This window comes from Dipteris shenzhenensis, chromosome 16 (assembly GCF_047967505.1).
Source record: "Dipteris shenzhenensis isolate YYH24624 ecotype China chromosome 16, Dip_SZ_1.0, whole genome shotgun sequence".
Classification (NCBI taxonomy): domain Eukaryota; kingdom Viridiplantae; phylum Streptophyta; class Polypodiopsida; order Gleicheniales; family Dipteridaceae; genus Dipteris; species Dipteris shenzhenensis.
Window position 1 is genome coordinate 54442718 of NC_141611.1, and position 23813 is coordinate 54466530.

General features: G+C 42.2%; 1 protein-coding gene across 1 annotated transcript; it reads left to right on the forward strand.

The window, feature by feature from the left end:
• The first annotated feature begins 3214 nt into the window (after window positions 1–3214).
• Window positions 3215–23481, forward strand: LOC147893139 (uncharacterized). The gene is made up of 6 exons (XM_087386721.1): window positions 3215–3666; window positions 4107–4958; window positions 15712–15884; window positions 16098–16155; window positions 22851–23017; window positions 23095–23481. The coding sequence occupies exons 1-5, from the start codon at window positions 3283–3285 to the stop codon at window positions 22908–22910; spliced, it is 1527 nt and encodes a 508-aa protein (XP_087242847.1). The 5' UTR covers window positions 3215–3282; the 3' UTR covers window positions 22911–23017; window positions 23095–23481.
• The last annotated feature ends 332 nt before the right edge of the window (window positions 23482–23813 follow it).

A 23813-nucleotide genomic window follows, 5' to 3' on the forward strand; every position in this document is an offset into this window, starting at 1 on the left:
ACAAACTTCACAATCTCAACAGCCAGATTATCTTCAACCTTGACATCAGCCCCTCCCAATTCCAAGACTTACGCATGTACCTCTGGGTCTGCAACCTCCATGGCCATCACATTCGAGGACATGCATGCCACCCACTTCTGGAAGTATCGGGCTTATTTCACATGGATCACCCCATGGCAATTGGACCACTATGTAGTACTCCAAACGATTCTCTCCACCCACCTATTGCAGCGCGGCTGCGGCTCTCAGCAATAGGAAGGGGGGCATGTTGACAACCATTGAGCATGTTGACAGATCTAGCCCATCCAAACCCTATGGGTTTTGAGCCACAAATGGCTCAAGATCATGGTAGTGGTCGGGATCGCACAAATTGGCAAGAATAACACGAGCCATTTGAAGGTAGAGGGAAGGTTGTGAGAATCAGCACATGCCTTGGTGCCATATGGGTCCAAGTGGTTGTAACAAAAGAGAGAGAGAGAGAGAGAGAGAGGGTACAAGGAATAGGGTTGGCCCTCCCTTGAAAAGGTTACTTGTATAAAAAGACCAAGTGGTTGACTTTGGTCTTCATTGTTGTATGCAACCTTTGAGAAATACAAGCTTTGTGCTTGCTCATGTGTTGAGATTGAGGTTTTCTTGCTCTTCTTGTTTTCCTTTGATCCCTTGACAACCCAACATTATCGTAGATGAGATTGATCACTTGGAGGAGGAGCATAGAGTTCCCAAGAGTGTCATTCACAAGATGGTCATATTGCAGAAGGAATTGTGGGAAGGCCTTCAATACTATAAGGACCCACAGTTTGCGAAGTATGTTGCTGAAATGATCCCCCTTCACCTTCTTCTCCTTCTCCCTACCCTTCCCTTCTTCCTTCCCCCTCCTCTCTCTCTTTCTCTCTGCCTTCTTCTCGATGGAAACCCCATTGCAACGATCCTGTAGCAGTTCGAGTGACACAAGTGAAGGCTTTGCTGTGCAATGCTCCCACAAGGAGTAGCATGAGAGTGAGAAGCTCCATCGACACACTTTCGACATCCCCATGACACGTGTGTCTCCACCAGACAACACATAACCACATGAAATTGTTGCCTAGTTAGTAGGTCTTTTTTTTCTTTGTAATAAAAGAATCATTATTTCTTTTTAGAAGTTGAACTTTTGTTAATAATGTGCAACTTCATCTCCATTTGTAAATACAATACAATAAGGCTATCGGTTTTGTAAAGACAACAAATTTCATTGGGAAATCTATAGACTTCATATCCATATGCTTGGCTTCCTTTATTTATTACTCTTACTATCATTGCATCATGTTATTTTTTCTTTGTGTGGTAACCATAGTAGTAGCAGATTTAGGATCTTACAAAATGTTCATGTTGCGATATAAAGGACATGAAAATTCACAATAGAATAGGTTTGAAATTATGGCCTTATAAGTAGCTTGCATATGTTGCTAGGAGGTTTTGTAGCATGGCACATTAGGTCTAATTACAATTACAAGCTATCTTTAAAAGCCCAAAAGTAATAATGTCATCAGTTCTACATTTCAATGGCAACACAAAACCTTTCTATAATTGACCATAGAAATAGCCACAAATAGCCAAGTGCATGGGTGATAACTTTTTGTTAAAATAAAAAAGAATAAAATAAACATACATCTCATTAATTTTGAGCTATGCTACTATCCAAAATAAAAAAGAGAAACCCAAAATGGAATACAACATTAAGAATATATGAAAGCATACAAAAGGTGGAGTTAGTCATCTTTTCATAAAATAAAAAATAATAGTTCATAAAGATGTGCAAAGATAGCACATTGGAGCACATTAAAGTCTTGAATTTTGAACATTGAAAATAGAAGTTTGTAAAATTGGCATGACCATTCACAATTTTACTAGACAAAATATGGAACCATGAAATTAACATAAATTACTCTAGAAGAATTGTGAAATGTCATATTTCAATAACTAATTTTGTTGCATTGAAATCTTCTTTGATTTTCAGATATGCAATAAGGCAAGCCATTCTTTGCTTGACAATTCATCATTGAGTTAGGTTTCTTTGAAGTTCAAAGACCCATTGATAGAGATGTCCATTAGATGTGATAAAAGATCGATGGTGTAGATAATGAGGCAAATAACTCTTCGCAATAAGGCAAATCACTCTTCGCTTGACAATTCGGCATTGAGTTATGTTTTTTTGAAGATTAAAGACCCATTAATAGACATGTCCATCAAATTTGATAGAAGATCGATGGTTTAGATGATGAGGAGGACTTCCTCTAGCTTGCATAACAGGGTGGTGAGGGGCCAAGGATCTTAGAACTTCCTATAGGTTGCTTTATGTAACAAGTGAAAGTTTAGGTCCTATCTTATGCGTAACAAGATGCCCTCATGAGGGGCCAAAGATCTTGAACTTCCCCTACTCTATCTTTTGTAGCGAGATAGCCTTCATGAGGGGTCTTGCATAGTGGGTGCCTTTGTGACATGCCCTCATGAAGGGCAAAGGAGCTTGATATGCCTCCAAGCTTATGTAACAAGGTGTCTAGCACTTCTCAAAAAGACTAAGGTGAAAAAGGGGACATTACATGGCCAAAAAGAAATTGTAAAAAGTAAACATGTCGGAACAACCTTAGCACACATAACCACGAGGGCATTTCCTTCATTTTACCATTTTTAGTGTGTTGATAAAAAAGCATTTTGGAGCTTCTCGCCCCACCAATTGGAGATGAAAATCATTGTGCTAACAATGTGAAAGAAGGCAAGAATAAGCATGCATATTGAAGCTTCACCATCTTTGTATCATAATATGCTTTTTTTCTGCCACCTATGGCCCATTAGGCAACGAGCTTTGCTTGAGATAAACAAGGAGAATTTAGATCTTTGCCTAGAGAGTAGTCACGCACGTCCCACTTTTGAGCATGGCCAAGTGGAGGAGCACTTTGTTTTGGCACCGTTCCTTGTAAGGAGGGACGCGGCGGCCTCAAACCAAAGCGTCACTGACAATTCCAAAGTTTAGCTAAAAATTAGATAAGTGAGTGGAGGCACCGAGTTGCAATTAACTAGGTTATATGCATAATATTATATGGGGCTCTCTCGAATAATAAAGGAAATGAACTCAAATGTAAGAGGAGGAGGAAGCCAAGAGGCAAAGAAGCAAAACGTATAAAAAGGTAGCTTAGTCCCCAAGCCAAGGTCACAACCAATGGGAGCGTTGTTTTTGATGTATATACTTGGGCTTCAGCTTCTTTAACCTTTGATTTCTTTAGACTCTTCAACTGCACTTTTTTTGCCATGCCTCCTTTGAAACACAAGCTCTACAAAGATGCTCCCCTGATTGCTCCTCCTCCTCCTGATTCCGACCAACACCACAGCAAACAGAAGCGGCCTTCCATAGCCTCGCCATCAATCATGCACTCCCGCGATTCCCAGTCCCACGAGATCTCCCATCAAACTTCACAACAGCCTGCTTCCTTTGCTCACTCCCTTCGCCATGCCACCAATGGCGATGACCTTGTTGAATGGGAATGGTGCTCTGATACCCTTTTATGGACCCCCTTCCCTCCCCCCTTGTCTTCCACCATCGAGGCAGCTTTTCAATCTGGCAAACCTGGAGTCAATTTTCAAGTCGCTCGCAACTCCTACACCGTCTGCTTTCAGTCTTTTACACATCGTCAGGTGACAATTCTTTACTGAGAAAGAGTTCGGGACTTGGAGGTAGCGTGATGGACTAGACGATAGGCTGCGATGAATACTTGTAGTTCGATAAAGGAAAAGAACTCGATAACCGTGTCCGACACCAATTGATAGATCTTGAATTTCGTTAAATAACCCGATTACGAATTTTGAGCGGCTAGTAAAGTTCCGAATTGCAGCAGGCTCGATAAGCTTACCCTATCTTCATGGGCTTCATGCTGCAAACTTTCGGTATGTCATTGCCAGAAAATCTTGACCGCACTTGGGACACGTGTTTGGCTTTCCCTTCTCGTGTGCTATTATACTGACCAAAATATTGATTATACTGACCGAAATATTGTTTATGAGCAATAGTGCACTGAAGATAGTGTAAATAGTGGTTTACGTCCAATGGAAACTTATGGAGTTGCAGTACTTTGCAGACAAATCTGCTCACCCGTAGAACCAGACCGGTTGGGAGACAACCAGCAGACCAAGGGACACGTGTATCTTGGCTCTGGTGGGAAGATGAGACACAACATTTTCATGCATATGATGTGGACTTGGCAGCCCGAATTGAGGAAACATGGAAAGAGTGCAATCTGAGCAGGACTGTTAGAAAGCAGAATGCTCCCGCAGGTTTATCTTTTATTCTTAATGCCCGGGCCTACATTATTGAGTTTGAAGCTGACGCTGTGCAATACAACGTGATCACTCAGTTTTCTCGAGGTGTTCGAAGACACTGTAGTCACATGGCCTCTGAAGGAGGACTCACAACCAGTGCCTCCATTGCTGATAATGTGACTTCCAATGCTACCAGCTCTCAGAGCCTAGGTGCAAGGGGACACAGTGGGATGTCGTCATCAGATTCACAGAGTAGGCCACAGCGCTTGAATAATCCATTTTGTCCCCCTCAAGCACCAACAAGAGCTGATCTCAGAGCTGAAATTTTGGAAAGGCCATCTTACAACACTGCGGAAATCGTGGACTATGTGAGTCCTTCCGACATCGAGGATTGTTCTATCTGCCTAAGTAGTCTGCAGGAAGGAGGAGCAGTTATGCTTATGAAATGCAAACATTCCTATCATAGAGAATGCATTGAGTCATGGTTTCAAACCCGGCCAAGTTGCCCAGAATGCTTGACATTGTATGGTACTATTGTTGGGACTCAGCCACCTGGGGAAATGCATGTGAATTACATCACATATGGAAGCAAGGAAGCAAGCTCTGGTTTGGCAGGTTACCCAAATACTGACATCATTCGAATTACATACAGATTTCCAAATGGGATTCAGGTATGCCCTCTTGACATAAGAGAAACACCAATCTATTGCTAAATTGGGTTTTGATTTCATCAGTTTTCCATCCCCTGCTTCATTCGAATCAGAAATGTGAACATTCTGTGTAGCATTCTTGAAGTTTCAAAAGAGAGTTTGTTTGAGTATGCTTGTGCTTTCTAAGTTAGAAATGTATTTTTGACTCTTTGTAGGAAACAATACATAAGTGTAAAGGACCATTTAGCTTTTTAAGTTTTAAATAAGAGTGAGAGTGAGAGTGAGAGTGAGAGTGAGAGTGAGAGTGAGAGAGAGAGAGAGAGAGAGAGAGAGAGAGAGAGAGAGAGAGAGAAAGAGTTTATTAGCGTCCTCGGGGGGCCAAAAATGACCCATGGGACCCGTCTCGATACAATGTAAAAAGAGTCTCCTCAAGGAGAGAGGTTAGGAGTCTATGAGTTCCTGACGACAGGTAAAAAGACGAGTGACAAAAGATCCCAATGCTGCCGGAGAGGCAGTGGAGAGAACTGATGTCAACTTAGCGGAGTCCCCCAGTATCTGCTGGTAGTCCTCCCTGATATGTGCATATCGGGGGCACTGTAGAGCTACATGTGCCTCCGTCTCAACTGTCTACATGTCACAAAGGGTACAGACTCTAGCATGTCTAGGCTGGTGTATCCAAGCTCCTTGCTCAATGGCAAATGTATGAGATCTGGTACGGAACCTGGCGATGTTTCTGCGATATAGAAGGGGGATAGGTGTGCTAATATAAGACTGAGCATGAGTCTCTATGGACATGTATGTAGACCAACATGTGGGATTTATGTTGTCTTGGTAATATTCTAGCTTTACCCTCTTTTCACTTGTCAACCAGTGATTCCGCAAAGTGCTCAGTAAAGATAGTTGAAACTCTTGCATGTTGACCTTTCCAGGCGGCATGATCAAATATGCTTCCACTTTCCATCTGCTGAACCATTTTCTTATGTCGGTTGCCCATCTTGTGCAGATGACCTTACTTTTGTAGTTCTTTTGAAGCTTTGTGTTGGCATTCCATGCTTTATGAGGCAGCCTATCAGGTTGCATTTGCTGCACCTCTATTAGGTATTGCATAACTCTGATCAATGCATGAAATTCAATTGGTCTTCTTCCCGTTTCCAACAGAAGTATTGAGTATGGAGTAGTGGGTTTGACACCAAGGTGTCTCCTTAGGAAAGCTTTTTGCATTTTCTCAATATCATTCCATGTAGAGGCTGAAATGCTGCCTCCCCATACTTCCACTCCATATAATACTGTATGCACTACATATACATCAAACAATATATTTCGAATTTTCCAGTTCCTAGTGTCGGTGTGCCTGCAATCATTCTCAAGCTGGTAGTACTTCCCCCAACCAATGTCCATCCTTCTATGTATACATTGCCACCATCTGTGATCTGCTGGGATATCAACCCCTAAGTATTTGAAGGTGCTGACATACTCAATGATCTGTCCATCAAAGGTGATCTCAAGGGGATGTTCTGGCTGATTGGTACAAACTGCCATCATCTTTGTTTTTCCGACATTTACTTGCAGCCCGCTTTCCCTACAAAAAGTCTTAAGCACTTGTAAAAGTTTGTGCATAGATTCTGGATCGTATGCAAAAAGAACGACATCATCTGCGTATAACAACAATAGCACTGTCCAAAGCCCCAATTGCGGTCCTTGCAACCCTCTCTCTACTACAAATTCATTGATGAGTTCCTCCAATTGGTCAGTGCATATTCCAAACAAGGTAGGCGATAGAGGGCAACCTTGCTTCACTCCCATATTGCTCTCAAATACATTAGACATACCTTGTGTTTGTTTGAGTCGGCATAATACCCTTTCATAGATGCGAGAGATGCCTACCCTTAAGGCCAAAGGGACTCCTATTTCTTGCATTCTCTTCCATAATCCTCCTCTTGGAACTGTGTCAAATGCTTTCTTGAAATCCACAAAACAACAAAATAGAGTGCGTCCTCTCAGTCTGCATTCATCCATGAGGACCCTTAAGGTAATAAGGTGGTCGGCTGTCCTGTGCTCCTTGCGAAAGCCCGCTTGTCCGGTGGCTCTTTTTTGTGCCTCTTCTGCCCATGAGCTGATTTTCATTTCAAGCACTGTACTGAAGAGCTTGGCCAATGTAGAGCTGATCATTATAGTTCTGTAATTTGTGACTGAATTTTTGTCTCCACCTTTGTGTAAAGGCTGGACCCAATTTTCTTGCCATTCCTGAGGGAAACCATGGTGTAGAGCATGTGTTAGGATGAGTGAGAGCCATGTTCTTGCTCGGTCTCTTGTCCATTTCACAAATTCTGCCTGTATCTTCATGTGATCTGATGCTTTGCCATTAGCCATCTTCTTTAGTCCAACTTCAATGTCTTCGAAGGTGAAAGGACTAGTGCATGTGACCGATAGATCCTCCTTCCCCATTTCAGTAGCATGTGCATGATTGTACAACTTGGTGATATATCCCCTATGACCTGTTTCCGTCTGCCTTTCACTTGTTTCCAGCCCTTTCTTGGATTTTTGATGAAAGTGACCAAATCAGATTTCTCTCTTTCCAAAATATAATTTCTTTTCTTTTTCCTTGTGAGGGCATTGTATGTCTTCTCCAGTTGTTTATGCTTCCTTTCTTCTTTATTTCTTGTTTTCTTTCTCTTCTGTTTATTTGACGTATTTTAGTAAGCACTGGGTTTGCCCAAGAGACTCCGCGGGGCTTTAGAAACCCAGTATAGCTGCTTATGCTTGGGCACTGATGACGACATAAGTGTTGTCCTTTTGTTTTTCTTAAAAGTTTTTGTTTACCTCTTTTTGCTTCTCTTTCATATTCTCTTTTATTTTCTCTTTTATTTTCTGTGTAGATTTTTGATCTTTAGAACAACAAAAAATCTAAATTTGTATGATTGGACTCATTCTAGTCTTACAAAGGTATATATGAATAGTAAGGAATCCCACTCATATTCTCTTTGCATTTTTAAAAGAGAGACACATATTGGCATTTAGAGAGAAACCATACCGTGTATGTAGTTCATCAAATGCTGCAATAAGCAAAATCTATGAATATATGAAGTGCTAGCAACTGAAGGTGTTTGTATGAATTTTCAGCTCTCTCTCTCTCTCTCTCTCTCTCCTGAAATGGGGAAGGAGGATCTATCGGTCACATGCACTAGTCCTTTCACCTTCGAAGACATTGAAGTTAGACTAAAGAAGATGGCTAATGGCAAAGCATCAGATCACATGAAGATACAGGCGGAATTTGTGAAATGGTTAGGAGACCGAGCAAGAACATGGCTCTCACACATCCTAACACATGCTCTACACCATGGTTTCCCTCAGGAATGGCAAGAAAATTGGGTCCAGCCTTTATACAAAGGTGGAGACAAAAATTCAGTCACAAATTACAGAACTATAATGGTCAGCTCTACATTGGCCAAGCTCTTCAGTACAGTGCTTGAAATGAAAATCAGCTCATGGGCAGAGGAGGCACAGAAAAGAGCCACCGGACAGGCAGGCTTTCGCAAGGAGCACAGGACAGCCGACCACCTTATTACCTTAAGGGTCCTCATGGATGAATGCAGACTGAGAGGACACACTCTATTTTGTTGTTTTGTGGATTTCAAGAAAGCATTTGACACAGTTCCAAGAAGAGGATTATGGAAGAGAATGCAAGAAATAGGAGTCCCTTTGGCCTTAAGGGTAGGCATCTCTCGCATCTATGAAAAGGTATTATGCCGACTCAAACAAACACAAGGTATGTCTGATGTATTTGAGAGCAATATGGGAGTGAAGCAAGGCTGCCCTCTATCGCCTCCCTTGTTCGGAATATGCATTGACCAACTGGAGGAACTCATCAATGAATTTGCAGTAGAGAAAGGGTTGCAAGGACCGCAATTGGGGCTTTGGACAGTGCTATTGTTGTTATACGCAGATGATGTCGTTCTTTTTGCATACGATCCGGAATCTATGCACAAACTTTTACAAGTGCTTAAGACTTTTTGTAGGGAAAGCGGGCTGCAAGTAAATGTCGGAAAAACAAAGATGATTGCAGTCTGTACCAATCAGCCAGAACATCCCCCTGAGATCACCTTTGATGGACAGATCATTGAGTATGTCAGCACCTTCAAATACTTAGGGGTTGATATCCCGGCAGATCACAGATGGTGGCAATGTATACATAGAAGGATGGACACTTGTTGGGGGAAGTACTACCAGCTTGAGAATGATTGCAGGCACACCGACACTAGGAACTGGAAAATTCGAAATGTATTGTTTGATGCATATGTAGTGCAGACAGTATTATATGGAGTGGAAGTATGGGGAGGCAGCATTTCAGCCTCTACATGGAATGTTTACCTGTCGTCAGGAATTCATAGACTCCTGACCCCTCTCCTTGAGGAGACTCTTTTAACATTATATCGAGACGGGTCCCATGGGTCATTTTTGGCCCCCTGAGGCCGCTAATAAATTCTACTTCTACTTCTACTTCTCTCTCTCTCTCTTTGTCATACACACTTCTGCTGCACCGACCCAGCTTGGATTATCATGCATCAAATCTTGACTTCATCACATTTTTTTCCTTTGTAGTGTGTATCCAAATGGACACCAATTTCCTAGAAGACTATTCTATTCCTAGCTGCTTGCTAGGTACTAATTTCCCTAATGCATTTATCAATCTTAGCCCCTTTGGATCTTCATCTAGCTTATCAACCACATCCTTGCCCCTAGGCACTTCCCCCAAGGTGCATGGCTTGTATATTAACCCACATTAATACGCATAGGAGTTCCTTCTAGTTGTCTCGAACCCCATCATCAAAGACCTTGACAGACAAATCATTCACCGAGCTGTTTCAACATGACATAACAACCAACTTTGTACACATTCGGCCACTCAAATTAGCCTGTTTACAAAAGTATCATGATAGGCATTGACATGAACCTCTGCACTTTATAAACAATGTCTCCATGCTTTCAATTGGCCAATTCTTCTGAGAAGGGGAAAGCTTCTTGCTATCGAAGGCAATTGGCCTCCCTCCTTGCAGCAGAACGACTCGTACTACAATGCCACTTGCACTGGTGAAAAGTTTTTGGGGATTAACGATCCTTGACACAGGTCCTTGAGATACTCACTCTCTTTATTTCTTTTTTGTTGATTCTTTCCATAAATGTAAGTTAGTTTATCTGAGGTCAACTCAGTAAATGGAGAGAGGATATAAGAATACGCTTTGATATGTCTTCAATAGAACTGAACTAACCCTAAGAAGGATCTTAAAGTCATCACTTTCTTAGATACTGGCTACACTAAAATAGCAGCCACCTTCTTTGGAGCCAATTCAGCCCCTTCAGGAGTTATAAGGAAACCAATATATATTCTAGCTTAACTGTGCATAACATAGTTTTCTTCTCATTCACGCAAAGACTAGCTTTGTCTCAGGGTACTGAACACTTTTCGTAAATGTTCTATATGCTTAGCAAGGCTTTTGCTGTAGATCAATGCCACCAATAAAATGTATTACAAACTTCTTGATGTACGGGTGTAGTTAATCATGCATCAGCGTGACGAATGTAGCTGGAGCATTGGTGAGCCCCAATGGCATTACCAAAAACTCATAGTAACCGAATTTGCTTTAAAAGCAGTTTTGTGCACATCCTGAGCACGAATTCCTATCTGATGGTAATTGCGTTTTAATCACCTTGCAAAGCATCCAACAAATCATCAACTCTTGCCATTGGATGTGTTTGCTTAACCGTAATAATGTTCAGTCTCTGATACGTGATTGGAAGGTAACGTCTTTCTTTTCTTCAATATTATTGGTGCAGCAAAAGGTGAGAAACTCGGTTGAATCTGCCCCAACTTGAGCTATTCTTCTAGTTGCCTATGCACCTCATCTTCTTATTTAAAGATCATCCTATAAGGTGGTCTATTCACAGGTTATGCTCTTGGAATAAGTTCAATTTTATGCAGGTAATGTGAAAGAGAGCTCTCTTTAAAACAATCAAAAAACTTATAGAGAATCTATTTGGCCAAAAAGGACATCTCCCATCTTGGGAAGCCGAAGAATCTATTGGTGCATCGATTTGGGGAAGGCGGCCCTTAGTGGGCAACATGGACCTAATCTGGTGTCACGGCAGATTAGGGTGAGGGTTGATGCACAGATTACACTTGGGGACATTCCCTCCATGTTCAGAGTGGGAGCGTGACCGACAAGGGTGAGTGTTGCCCTTGTTAGACATAGAGCCGTAACCAAGAGACAGTGTAGGGTTGCATCCACAAGGGCCCGGCAGTACTCTATATATGATTTCATGCTATCGCTCCCTCGCTCCTGACGAGGGGAGGACACAAGTGACCTTGGAGCACATTTTACCTTTACTTTGTATCTTGATGAGAGTCACTCTGATAATGATGTTAGATGACTACTATTGTGATATGATTATGTAGGATATAGTTTTGGCTTTTGTATGGGTGTAGATGCTCGATTAGTAGCTCCACCCTTTCAGTTGGCTTGTATCAGGTTTCTCACAGTCTCATAGACCCGTCTGTCTTCCGAAGACTTTAATGAATTTTCTTTCTTTCTTTCTAACCCTGGAACTCTCTCTCTCTCTCTTCCTCTGTGGTGCATACGCATATGCCTCGCAATATGGTTAAAGGTAGTCTCGTGATTATACAATCATTAACCGTTGCATGTTACAATTGGACTCACTGCTACATACATGCGATGACCAAGTATGAGCTCCTCTTCTTGATTCTATTGTTGTGATCCTTGTCACAGCACCATTGCAAATTTGAGGACAAATTTCTTTAGAGCAGGGTGGACTGTAACAAAGGTCAATTTAGGTAGCTAAATTTTAGCATAAGCAGCCTTTAAATGGCTTTGTATATATGGAGTACTTAGGAGGGCCTAATGTTGCCACATGGCCATAAGCATTGTGGCATATTTTGCCCAAGGCCTACACACACACACACACCCCCCCCCCCCCCCCCCCCTATAAAAAGGTACCATGTATTCATACTTTGAACCATTTCATGAACAGCCATTCCAGCTGAACCGTATAGGATTTTCTCTTCCTAGCTTGTTGCTTGTGCAGCCCCTCACAAGCTGTGGATCCCAGATATTCCCGTATTGTTTTGCTTGGGTACATAGGTAATGTGAGTGATCGGTAGTGTGGGACGAGGGGTAGAAATGCTGAAGAAGAGGTAGGTGTGATCTGCCCCTGGGATTTTGTTTCAGCTCTTCAAAGCTTTCAAGCTGCATACTCTTGAGAAACAATATTTTTTTGTTCCTTACCACTTGCTTATACATTTGCACTTTATTCTCTTTTTCTGTTGAGTCGTGACTGCTGTCTTGTCGCATCCTTACCAACCTGGTCATAGCAGTGATCACATGGAATTCCCTTGCTTCTACTGTTGCTTTAGTGACGCATTTTTGGGCTGTTTGACGGTAGCATATCTGTTATGTGCTTGCTCATTTCGTGATATGTAGAAGGCATGTTCCTTTTTGCCATTACCTCCTCTAACTCCCTTTCATAGATATGGGCATTTTTGAAGTCCATTGTTAACCTGGGTTGCAATAACTTTCTGTTTTTTCATAGCATTTCTTGTCCCCTTTGTGCCTATTGATATTGCCCTATGGTCAGACTCAAGAGACGACTCCTCAATCTTGATATAATCAATCATGTGTTGTGCATGTGAGTTTGTGATCACATAATCAACCACTCTTGATCCTTGAGTTGTCTTGCACGTGTATCCTCCCGTGTTTTGAAAATTTGGTGTGCCATATGAGTGATTTCCCTTGTATCCTGTGATGTTCTTTTCCAGCCTTGTCTTTCTTCGTGTCCTCTTTCACTCCATCCATATGGGGTCCCTCCCCTCCGTCGTTATGATACCTTGCGAGAGAGAGAGAGAGAGATTTTATTCCTGTTTTTTGCTCTCTTTTGTTTTTTGTTTGGTTTGTTTGTTTTTAATTAGGCACCTTCTTCCTTTCTTCTTTGTTTATTTGACGTATTTTTGTACTGGGTTTGCCCAAGAGACACCGCAGGTCTTTAGAAACCCAGTATAGCTGCTTATACTTTGGCACTGATGATGACATAAGCATTGCTTTGCTTGTTAGTATGTCTATCTTTTGTTTTTCAAAATATTTTCGTAGCTCATTTTTCTTTCTTTCGTTTTCTCTTTTATTTTTATTGTAGAAATTTGAAATTTAGAACAACAAAAAATTGAAATTTTACAATTGGATACATTCTGGTCTTACAAAGGTATATATATAGCTTCTTGTTTTTGTGAATGTCCCTTGGCAGGGTCTCAAAGACTTAAGTTGATGTTGGCCTATTGTAATTGTAGACTTCACTATTCTGTACTGGCTGCTGGTTACATTTCTGGCTGCTGGTTATATTTCTTTCTTGTCCTAAAATAGAGTCTGAATGCTCTCTTCCTACAAGTGGTGTGCTTATTGTTCTTTTACTGAAGTTTTTCTGAAGTACATACATCATGCTCTGTCCCCATACTCAAAGTATTGCAGCACTAGTATTGGCTGTGTGCCAGATGCTCTCTATCTGATCCACCCTTTGAATCTTTCTCTTCTTAGATCTTGGTGGCTTTCTCAACTCTCTCTAAAGTTGCTAATATAGCCTGTGAACACTCCCTTCTTAGATCTAGGCGTCTTTCTGAACTCTCACTCTAAAGCTGATAAGCTGTCCTTTCCTACTTACTCTCTCTCTTCCCTATAAGGCAAGCTTGGGCGTGTCTTAAACCACTTCTACAGTCGGGGAAGGGGTGGGGGGGGTGTTCATTCATGACCAATCCCTCTCTAAGCATTGCACAATCCACACAGTCTGCCTCTTCTCTCGGAGGAATATCTAAAATGCTCCAGGCTACTGGCTAACAATATTGACCAAATGCATGCCTATTGTACAATGCAATATGCAATCACACACACTAATCATGCATGTGCATAGGCATCCCCCCCCTCCTAAAATTCTAGCAGGGAGAGGTGCTTGTTGTAGGTCTGCCAAGGTTGCATGTTGAACTGAACTATGTATGAACTGCTGAACCTCATGCTGCCTATGTGGCTCTCATCCATGGAACCAACTGTTGTGCCTTCTTGTGATTGGCTGCTGATGCAACTTAGTGCGAGATGCCATCTAACGTTCAAAAAATTATTGTCTGCTAGCACGGTGGAATAGTAACACGACATTCAGACCTCACATGCACGTAAGAGTTGTAGGGTTGTGGATGTACTGTGGCTGCTATAGGACAAACTGACTCTGTTTGTGCTTACTTTGTTTGTCTACTCTTTCTCTACTTAAGCTTAACCTGGTAGAGTGATAGCTAAAATGTAATAAAGGTCAAGTTGTTTGGTTTCAGAAAATGAATTGAGGAAGTACACTTCCAAGCATTGTATGTTTTATGCTACTTCTCTAATAATGCACCCTGTGTTTGTGCACGCGGGCAGAGAACAAGACAAAAATACCGGGACTACTGTGAGCACTCAGCATATACATACAAACACCTATCTCCTAATGAAAACGACAAGCAATATTACTGATTTGCATCAGCTTGCACACATTACAATGCACATGGCAGCTGGGAAGATCAGCTGCCTAATGCTAACTATGCACTCTATGTAAATGAGGTTGGTTAGAGTATGAAGACGGTGCGTTCATGGTTTGTTCAGCCATTCAGCAGCTATTTGGTATGTCAGGGACAGACATTGCCATGCATTAAATGGTTTCAGCAACCTTGCAGGCTTCCCGTGACAACAAGTAACACAACGTTTCACAATTTAGTCAAAATGGTGCAGGTTATAGTCTCCACTAGCAGCAAGGTAGTGTACATGTTCCAGGTTAAAAGAGGAAGGTGAGGCTTGAGTCTGAGAAGATAAGGTACAAGGTCGAGAAGGGAGGTCTGATAACTGAATGAGCAAGGAGATGGGGCGAAAGTAGGTAAAGAGGAGAAACAGACAGATTTTATCGTGAGACCAACATGTGATCAATACAAGTACTGAAACACAGTGTGTGTATGCTCTCTCATGTCGCATATTGCACATGTGATGATTATTTGTGCCGTTGAAAATACCTCATGGCTCCTCCACTACATGCAAGGCTATAGACAGCTCAAGCACAAGATGTTGCTGATGTAAGTATTAGAACCAAACTGCAAGAGATGGCCCTATGTGTCAAGCAAATTACATTGAGTTTCAATATGTGTTTTTCTGACCTGCCCACTTCAGTTTATCATTCCTGCCTTGAATACTACAACTTATTTTCACATTTCACATCATTGAATTCTCTATGTATGTAACTTGTTGCACCAGCAACATACTTCTAGTTTCAAAAAGCATTCCCAACTTAGTGTTAGAATGACCTCTAGCACTCACCTCTTGCACATTTGGTGGCTTGGATCAGATTCCAAAACTCTACAGTAGAACAAATGCACTTTTCTCGTACTTCTTACTACTTCGAGTTCATATATCCATATATCCTGACCAGATAGGGAATCTCTGTCATGGAACAATCCAGCACTCCATTGAATGTGTGTTATACATGCTAATACGTGGAAATGAGAGTCAATCATATATAAATCTATGCATGTTCAAGCTATCCTCGTGGGCAATAGTGGATAGAGCCTGTTTGTTACAATGATCCTCTCAGAGATCTCACGGCAATGTTATGGGAGATGTATTGGTGATCTGTAAATGTCCAACATATTTTTATTTTGCTTTGAAAGATGTACTAATTTCTATCCTTCTGGCTGCACACTCTGCAGACTGCTGAGCACCCCAATCCTGGAAGGCCGTATGCTGGTACCATTAGAGTTGCTTATCTTCCGAAGACCAAGGATGGGGAAGAAGTGTTGGAGCTCTTAAAGAAGGCTTGGAATCACCGGCTTCTGTTTTGTGTGGGGACCTCTGTCACAACGGGCCAAAGTGATGTGGTCACGTAAGCACTCTAGTCCAAGTGCAGTAGTTGTGTGAGAAATCTTCACAGTTATGTTTGCGGTTAAAATGTAATATTGTTTGTCTTTAGTTCACAATACCTCTAGTCCAAGTTCCAGTTTGTGGATTTCACAACCATGTTTCAGGGACTGAAGTGTGATTTTGTCTGATTTAATTTTGCCTTTTTCTTTTGCTAAAGTCCATCTTTTTCGTGTAGCTGGTCAGGGATTCATCATAAAACCCGTACAAGTGGGGGCTCAAGCAACCATGGATTTGTAAGTTTCTATGGTTATATTTGTTGTACAGTTTTTGATGTTTTAGTTTGAAGGTCGCCATGTTATTGGAGTTTATTACTTTTTCCTAATAGCTTAGTATAGCCATGCCTTGCACTGGATGAGAGTGGTAGTAGGAGAGTAGCAAAGAGGTTGGCCAGGTAACTTGCTAGCTTGGACAATTGAAACAGCCAAGCAGGCTTGGACTTAGGCTCAGAGGACAAAGTTAGTTTTCTGCATTTTACTGGTTCCGTACAGCGCGAGACAGGGACCGTGGGGGGAACGTGTTTGAGAAATGGGTGAATGGGGTCCTTGGTGTTCCAGATCTGGTACGCGTTCTGGGATCGAGGAATGTGTTTCAGGTTTTGTTACAATTAGGGCATGATGTTCCCCCTTTACAGAAGGGGGAACGACTGTCACTAGTGAGTATGATGTGCTCTCCTACTGGCTGTAGCTGTGCACCAAGAATGGGTGAGGGATGCCTGTGCTTATTGTTGTGCCACAAATGAGAGTATTTATAGGCTGTAGTGAAACAGATCCAGCCTATCTTTGGATAACCCTAGCTAATATAGGCTAACTGGGCTTAGAGCAGAAATGAGCAGTTCAATTAGGAAGTTCTTAGCCTAGGTGAGATAATTTTCATTTATTAGCTTAGATTTCATTGCTGAAGTGAACAGAGAGGTACCTTTTAGAGTTGGGTGGAGAAGTACGTTGGGGGCTGGACTTACAACAGAGCCTTGTGAGGGGCTGCACAACGAGAATTAATGGTTATTTCCTTATTGAATTACAGCTTAAGCAAGTACAAATGGAATAGCCAAGCCTTTTATAGAATTAAGGCAGGCTGTTTTACAACTGCGTATATGGGACAACGCCCCAAAATTTCCACGTGGCATCTCCTAACATCTTAAAGTACGTAGTACTAACTACAAAATCAATTTAAAAGCCAACTAAACTAGCCCCTTTTATTGTGGTCCTCCCCTCCCACTAAAATATTGGGAAGTCTCTGAAATAAAAAAGGGAAAACAGTGACAGGAATAGATGGCACAGTAGCATCTCCATGCAACAATGATGATGCCCACAAGGCCTTCCAAATACTGCATCAGCTGAGTAGGTAGTGGTACTTCTCTACAATAGAGGAGGGCTGCCAAGAGGAGTCAGAAGGTCCCTTCATTTGATGTAGTATTCCACATATGATTTATTTTTGAGTACATGGTCTCCAACTGCAATTCAGCTTTAAAATCTGCAATATTATCTTCATTTGACCCTGTGAGCAGTAAGTCATCTACATAAAGAATGATGACTAAAATATCCCCCCCATCCTTCTTGATGTAGAGGGTGCTTTCAGTTGGACTGTTGTGCAGCCCCTTGCTGGTCAGAAAGGCATGAATCTTTGCATACCATGCACGTGGGGCCTGTTTCAGCCCATACAAAGCTTTATTTAGCTTGCATACCTTAAGTGCATTTCCTGAAATTTTAAAGCCTGGAGGTTGTTTGACATAAACCCCTTCCAACAAGTCTCCATTAAGGAAGGCTGTTTTTATGTCCAACTGATGAACATTCCATTGAAAATTTGCAGCCATTGCAATAACTGACCGGATGGTTGTCATTTTGGATGTAGGAGCAAAAGTCTCCTCATAGTCTATGCCCTTTTTCTGGGCATATCCTTTTGCGACCAGCCTTGCCTTGTACCTGTCAATGGTGCCATCGGGCTTTCTTTTAACTTTGAAAACCCACCGTGGCATGTTTACCTGGTGGCAAATCGACAACTTTCCATGTCTGATTTTTGTCAATGGACTGCAACTCATCGTGCATGGCATTCATCCAATGCACATTATCCTGTGCCTCTTCAAATGTCTCAGGTTCCTCCTCATCAAGAAGAGTACCTGCATAAGCTGATTCAACTGAATGAGCACCTCCCCCATGCCTTACTGCACTCGAGTTCTGCCGGGTAATGGAGCATCAATTTTACTCTCCCTGAGAGTCTGTAACAGCCAATTTGGGACTGTTTTTGCTGCATGTATATCTGCAATTTCTTGCTGAACAACCTCTTCCACGGCTTGCGGAGGTGGTATGGCATCCTGTGGCTGAAAATCAGCAGGGGAACCCAAGGCAATGGGTAGTAACCCCTCAAAGACATCACCGGAAGAAGAAGGCATATCAAATTCAGCTTGAGTGTGAGCTGAATTTTCTGAAAATATTACATCTCTATTGACAATGATCTTGCGTGTGACAGGATTGTAGAGACGGTACCCCTTGCTCTCTGCACTGTACCCAACAAAAATGCATTTGATTGCCTTATCAGACAATCTATGCCGGAACTCAACATGCACATGAGCATATGCAAGGCATCCAAAGAACGGAAATGATCCACAGAAGGCTTTCTCCCTTGCCAAACTTCATAGGGAGTCTTGGTCTTCAAAGCTTTTGTGGGTGCCCGATTCAAAACATAGCTGGCACACATGAGACCTTCAAGCCAAAATTTGTGAGGTAATTTTTTGCTTTTCAGCATACATCTATCCATTTCCATAAGAGTACGATTTTTTCTCTAAGCTTTCCCATTTTGCTGAGGAGTTAGCCTCACTGTAAGCTGATGTACAATGCCCTTGTCTTTCAAAAAAGCATCAAAATTTGCAGACATGTACTCCCCTCCTCTATCTGTGCATAATGTCTGTATCTTGAGTCTGGATTCATTCTCAACCATGGCTGCAAAGTGTTTGAAGACCATAAACACTTCTGATTTGCGTTTCAGCGCATAAACCCAAGTGTAGTTGGAGTAGTCATCTATAAAAGTGACAAAGTAAAGATGACCACCCAATGATGGAGTCCTCATGGGACCACATACATCACTATGTATAAGCTGTAATTTTCGAACAGCTTTAACTGATCCATCCTTCTTAAAAGGAGATTTGTGCATTTTACCAAGAATGCACCCTTCACAAGCATGTGGAGGAGGTGTTTCAAGAGGAGGCAATGCATCAACCATGGCATGTTTTTGAAGCGTCATCAAGCTGCCATAATGCATGTGTCCATATCTCGCGTGCCATAACTCTGCATTCTGCATAGCAGCAGTAGGAGTGGAAACTGCAAGAGCATGTGCTGGTCTTTTCTCATACATGTCAAGCTGAAAAAGACCACATAACAAAGTGCCAGACAGTCTCAAGGCATAGTCATGCTCTCTATCATGGACTGCACACTTGTCATCTTTAAAATGACCTGAAATCCAGCTCTGTTAAGAGTGGACACTGAAAGTAGATTTTTTGTGATACCAGGCACATACAAGACAACTTCTCTTGTACCACAGACTGAATAGGAGGAGTTGTTGGCACATGTGACCTTTTTACCAACAGGTGGTGGATACAGAGATGTGAAGAGACACTTCCTGGAAGTGATACGCTTTGAGGCACCGCTATTAAAATACCATGTATTCTGTGTCTCATTGACACTGAAAGCTGATGCATCCTTGGAAGAATCATAACTGCACGTCAGAAAAGCATAAGTGTCATCATTACAAGTGGCTGTACTATCCCGAGCAGCCAACTGAGAGTCTGAAATGCAAGACAAGAAGGCATAGTCGTGCTCCACAAAGTTGGCTGTAGCTTGCTCATTGTCAGATGCATGAGGAGTTGAATCTGAGACAGCCATACCGGAGCTGTTTTTCTTTTCTTTTGCAAGCCTTTTCTTGCATTCTCCAATGTAGTGACCTGGCTTTTTGCAGTAATGACATATTCCCTTCTTCTTGGGCTTACCTGCATCACCCTTAGCCTTTTGAGAAGGTTGTCTTGAACCACTGGAAGGCTGATTTGCTGAAGTCTTTGCCTGTCCCTTTACTTTAGGCTTGAATTTTGAGAGCATGGCATGTTCACCTGCTCGTGAAGCCATGTTTTTCTTGGTCTGCTTTTCCTGCAGCAGAAGTCCTATCAACTCGTGAAAAGTGAGGATTTGCAGCCCCCCTCAACGACAAATTCAGCGAGGTATGAAAGCTGAGATAAGACTCAAGAAGAGAATTCAGAGTAGTGGTAATCATCTCTGAATCAGGAATGATCTCATCAATATTCAGCAATTGCTCTCGTAAATCCTGTAGCTTTGTGAGGTGCACTGACATGGAGTCACCCTCTTCCATATGTGTATGAGACAATTCTCTTTTCAAAAAAGACACCCTGGCATCATTCCGAGCTGCATACATGCTCTCCAAAATATCCCATGCTGCCTTTGAGGTCTTACACGACTGGATATGTGGAATGATGAATCTTTTCACTGAAAGAGAAATACATGACAAAGCTAAAGCATCACGTGAATCCCATCTCTTTTGCTCTGGAGTGGTAGGTATAATTGCACCAATAGCTTGTGCTGCAGCTGTACCCTGTGCACGACCTCTACCTCCTCCTTGTTGGGGAGGGGTATTAGGTGCCACATTTGCTGGCCGGAACTCATCCCCACTTACATAGTCCCACAAATTACGAGAAATCAGAATATTGCGTACCATAAAACTCCAGAGGGAGTAGTTGGTACCATCCAGCTTGTCCTCTTGTGAGAGACTACTGAAACCGAAATCATTCTGATTTTGCTGGGCCATGTCTGAGAAAGAAAATACAGCAAATGCAAATCTGAATTCCCTTGTTGGGAATGGAGTGCACAAATCCCAAAAAAACACAGCCAAACACTGGCTAAAAATGCAACTCAAATCTCTGTAATGTCTCTGTCAGAAATCTGCTAGAGCATGCAATCTCTCCCAAAACCTACAAAAAGCGCTTCAAAGCACTCACAGAAAGGCAGTGTGAACTGAAGCCTATCAAATTGCTCTCCCAACACAAAAGCCCCAATTTGTGGCTTGAAATTGCAACCAAAAAGGGGCAAATTTACTAAAAGCCCCAAATCTGCAATTTTTGAACAAAAGCCCCAAATTTCAGACTAGATCTGTAGATCTGTCTGCAAAAGCCCCAAATTTCGAGTTGAAATTGAGCCAAATTTCACCCAAATAGCTAATCTCCTACAAAAGCCCCAATTTCTTGGCCAATCCTTGCAATTTGCTTGCAATGTGTGCCAAAATTTTTACAAAAGCCCCAAAATTGTAACATGTCTGCCAAAGCTCCAAATGTGTTCCCAAAAATACAGCCAAACAATGGTTGTATGCATAAGAGCCTGACAAAAAAACTTTCCAATATCCTCCTGCAAAGCAAATCATGCAAAAATGTGACTTTCCAAGCCCACCTTCAAACTACACGGACTAACAGTACGGAACTGTCAGTCCGGCTGTACGGCAGTTGTACGGATCTGTCAGCGATGTACGGTCGAAATCCGTACACCTGTACGGACGAGCTGGTACGAACGGTCGACACGTGCAAGTACAGACGAGCAGTGTACGGAACTGTACGGCGAAGATACCTACGGAACAGATAGTATGGCGCCTGATACCAAATGTAAGAAGGGGAGAGAGCAACAGTGAGAGCAAGAAACAGGAGAGTGAGAGAGCTGAAAATGTAGTTGCAATTAGATGAGAGTAAGGTACAACTGAATGGAGTGATGGGTTTTGTCTAAGTGACAAAACCTTATCACTTCACTAACCATAGTTAGTGAACTAACTGTGGTTAGGGGGAAAAAACCTCTAAGTGAGGGAAAAGTGACCCTAACCTACTTATTACATTACATTGGTCACTGCTAAATTATAGCAATAATTCTAACAAGTACACGTGGGATCGGTGGCCCAAGAAAATAGGGCAATGAACCAACTATGTGGACTAGCATGCCCTGAAGAAATGCTGAATGGCAGGGCCATGAGAAGCTGAGACAGCCAGGTTGGGGCAGAAGGGAGGGGCCAGGTTGGCCCATATGCAAGGTTGGGCAGTTAGCACCTCAGTCCGCTTGGAGACCAGCACCTCCACCTTTATAGAGAGGGCCACAAGTGCCTTAGATCTCTAACCCAACAGACCACTTATGCATGTGGCGGCTGGAAGGAGAGTACCTGTAAGAGCGGCATAATGCCCTCTTTTGGTACTAAGGTACACAGAGGGTGCCTTTTGTATTTAGGTTTGTCTAATTGGAGCATCATATATACATGACTGTGACTTGAGTATACATTGTCTTTGAGGTCTGTGGTGTTCTTTGGGAGTACATGTGAGCACACGTCCATAGCAGTGTGATATTTGAGTGTTGGATGATCTTGGGAACATTTTGCTGCAGGATCTAGGCTCAAGCAAGCGAGTGGGGCTGCACCTTATGAGGCTGCTTTCACAGACAGGCTATGCTGACATTGTGGTGGATCTGGTGGGGCTGGCTTGATTGGATTGACATGCTCAGTTTGACAAGGTCAATCTGGCCAGCCTCAACCAGTCCTGGTCCACCATCGAGCGTATGTAGAACCTCAGAACATTTCTTCATTATTGTGAACTCATGCATTGTAGAGAGGGCTGGGTGGCAATAGGTCAGGGATAGCAGTAGACTAGGGGAAATGATTTAGGAGACGAATTTTACTGGTGCGTGTGTTTCCGGCTTAGTGGAGCGATTTGATAAATGCTTGGTGTATGGCATCTTCCCATTTGTTGTTTGGTTAGTGATTGGCCACTGGTGTCGGTAAAAATCAGAAGTGACGATAAACTTGTTTTATAACTATTTGCTTGATTGAGCAGTGATTATGTTGCAATGCATGTCAATCCCTTTATTATTGAATCATGCTGATCATTGGGTTGTTTGGAACTGTGTAGCCTGATGAAACTTATTTCTCGCGTGTAAAGAAAGAGCTGGAAGAATTCGGTGTTGTGTAGTGTCGATGGAGATGTTTCAACCAAAGGGCACACTAGACTGACCGGCACACAAGTGGGTTTGTCCGTTAGCAAATGAAAATTCAGCCGGTTTTTGGATCATTTTGCACCTCTAGACTGACCGGCACACAAGTGGGTTTGTCCGTTAGCAAATGAAAATTCAGCTGGTTTTTGGATCATTTTGCACCTCTTGGTGTCTCTGTATAGCAAGGGCACCTTGTCTATAGAGCCTTCTTGCGAAGGCTGGTCTAAAAAGTACATTTATTAAGGTAGGAATTGTTATTGGCCAAATATGGCCATTATAGACGAACGATTAATATGGACCTTCACAAGAATGTTACTCTTTTCTGTGAATATGGGGTTATTCTTGATGCTTACTGTGTGATTGATTGCATTTGTTGAGCAATCAAGAAAGAATTCAAAATGCAAGGTTTGTTAGGGATCTTGACTGACAGGCACATTGATGATACTATGAGGATTGCCTTAAAGTTACTGAAGTTACTTATAGAATATGGGGTTACTGTTATTCCTTACTGTGTGAAAGCATTTGTTGAGCAATCAAAGAACTAAGACATTCCCCAAGTACAAATGCAATGTTTTGTTGGGGACCTTGACTTACAGGCACATTTATGTAAGAATTTTTTATCTCTGGACATTGACTCCTATGTCTTGTAGTCCCTAGTCTGTCAGTTCAATGAGTGCCAAACAGTTTTTGGTTTGTGGTGACTTGTAGGGCTGAGCTACGTAAGCAGATATTGTCCAAGTGTATGCTGACATAAGCCTTAAATGTCCTAGGCTGTGCTGATCATGTGTTGAGTTCGTGCAACCAGTCAGCAACATTGTTGAAGAGTCAATAGAGAGAGAACTAGAGCAACATGAAATATTAATAGTTGCAATAGAAAGAAA

What these genes read in the sequence shown, in the direction of transcription:
- LOC147893139 (XM_087386721.1), top strand. Translation starts at nt 3,283, where the DNA reads ATGCCTCCTTTGAAACACAAGCTCTACAAAGATGCTCCCCTGATTGCT. An exon ending in AGTCTTTTACACATCGTCAG is followed by an intron (nt 3,667 to 4,106) that starts GTGACAATTCTT and finishes AGTACTTTGCAG; the next exon opens with ACAAATCTGCTCACCCGTAG. An exon ending in GGCCAAAGTGATGTGGTCAC is followed by an intron (nt 15,885 to 16,097) that starts GTAAGCACTCTA and finishes TTTTTCGTGTAG; the next exon opens with CTGGTCAGGGATTCATCATA.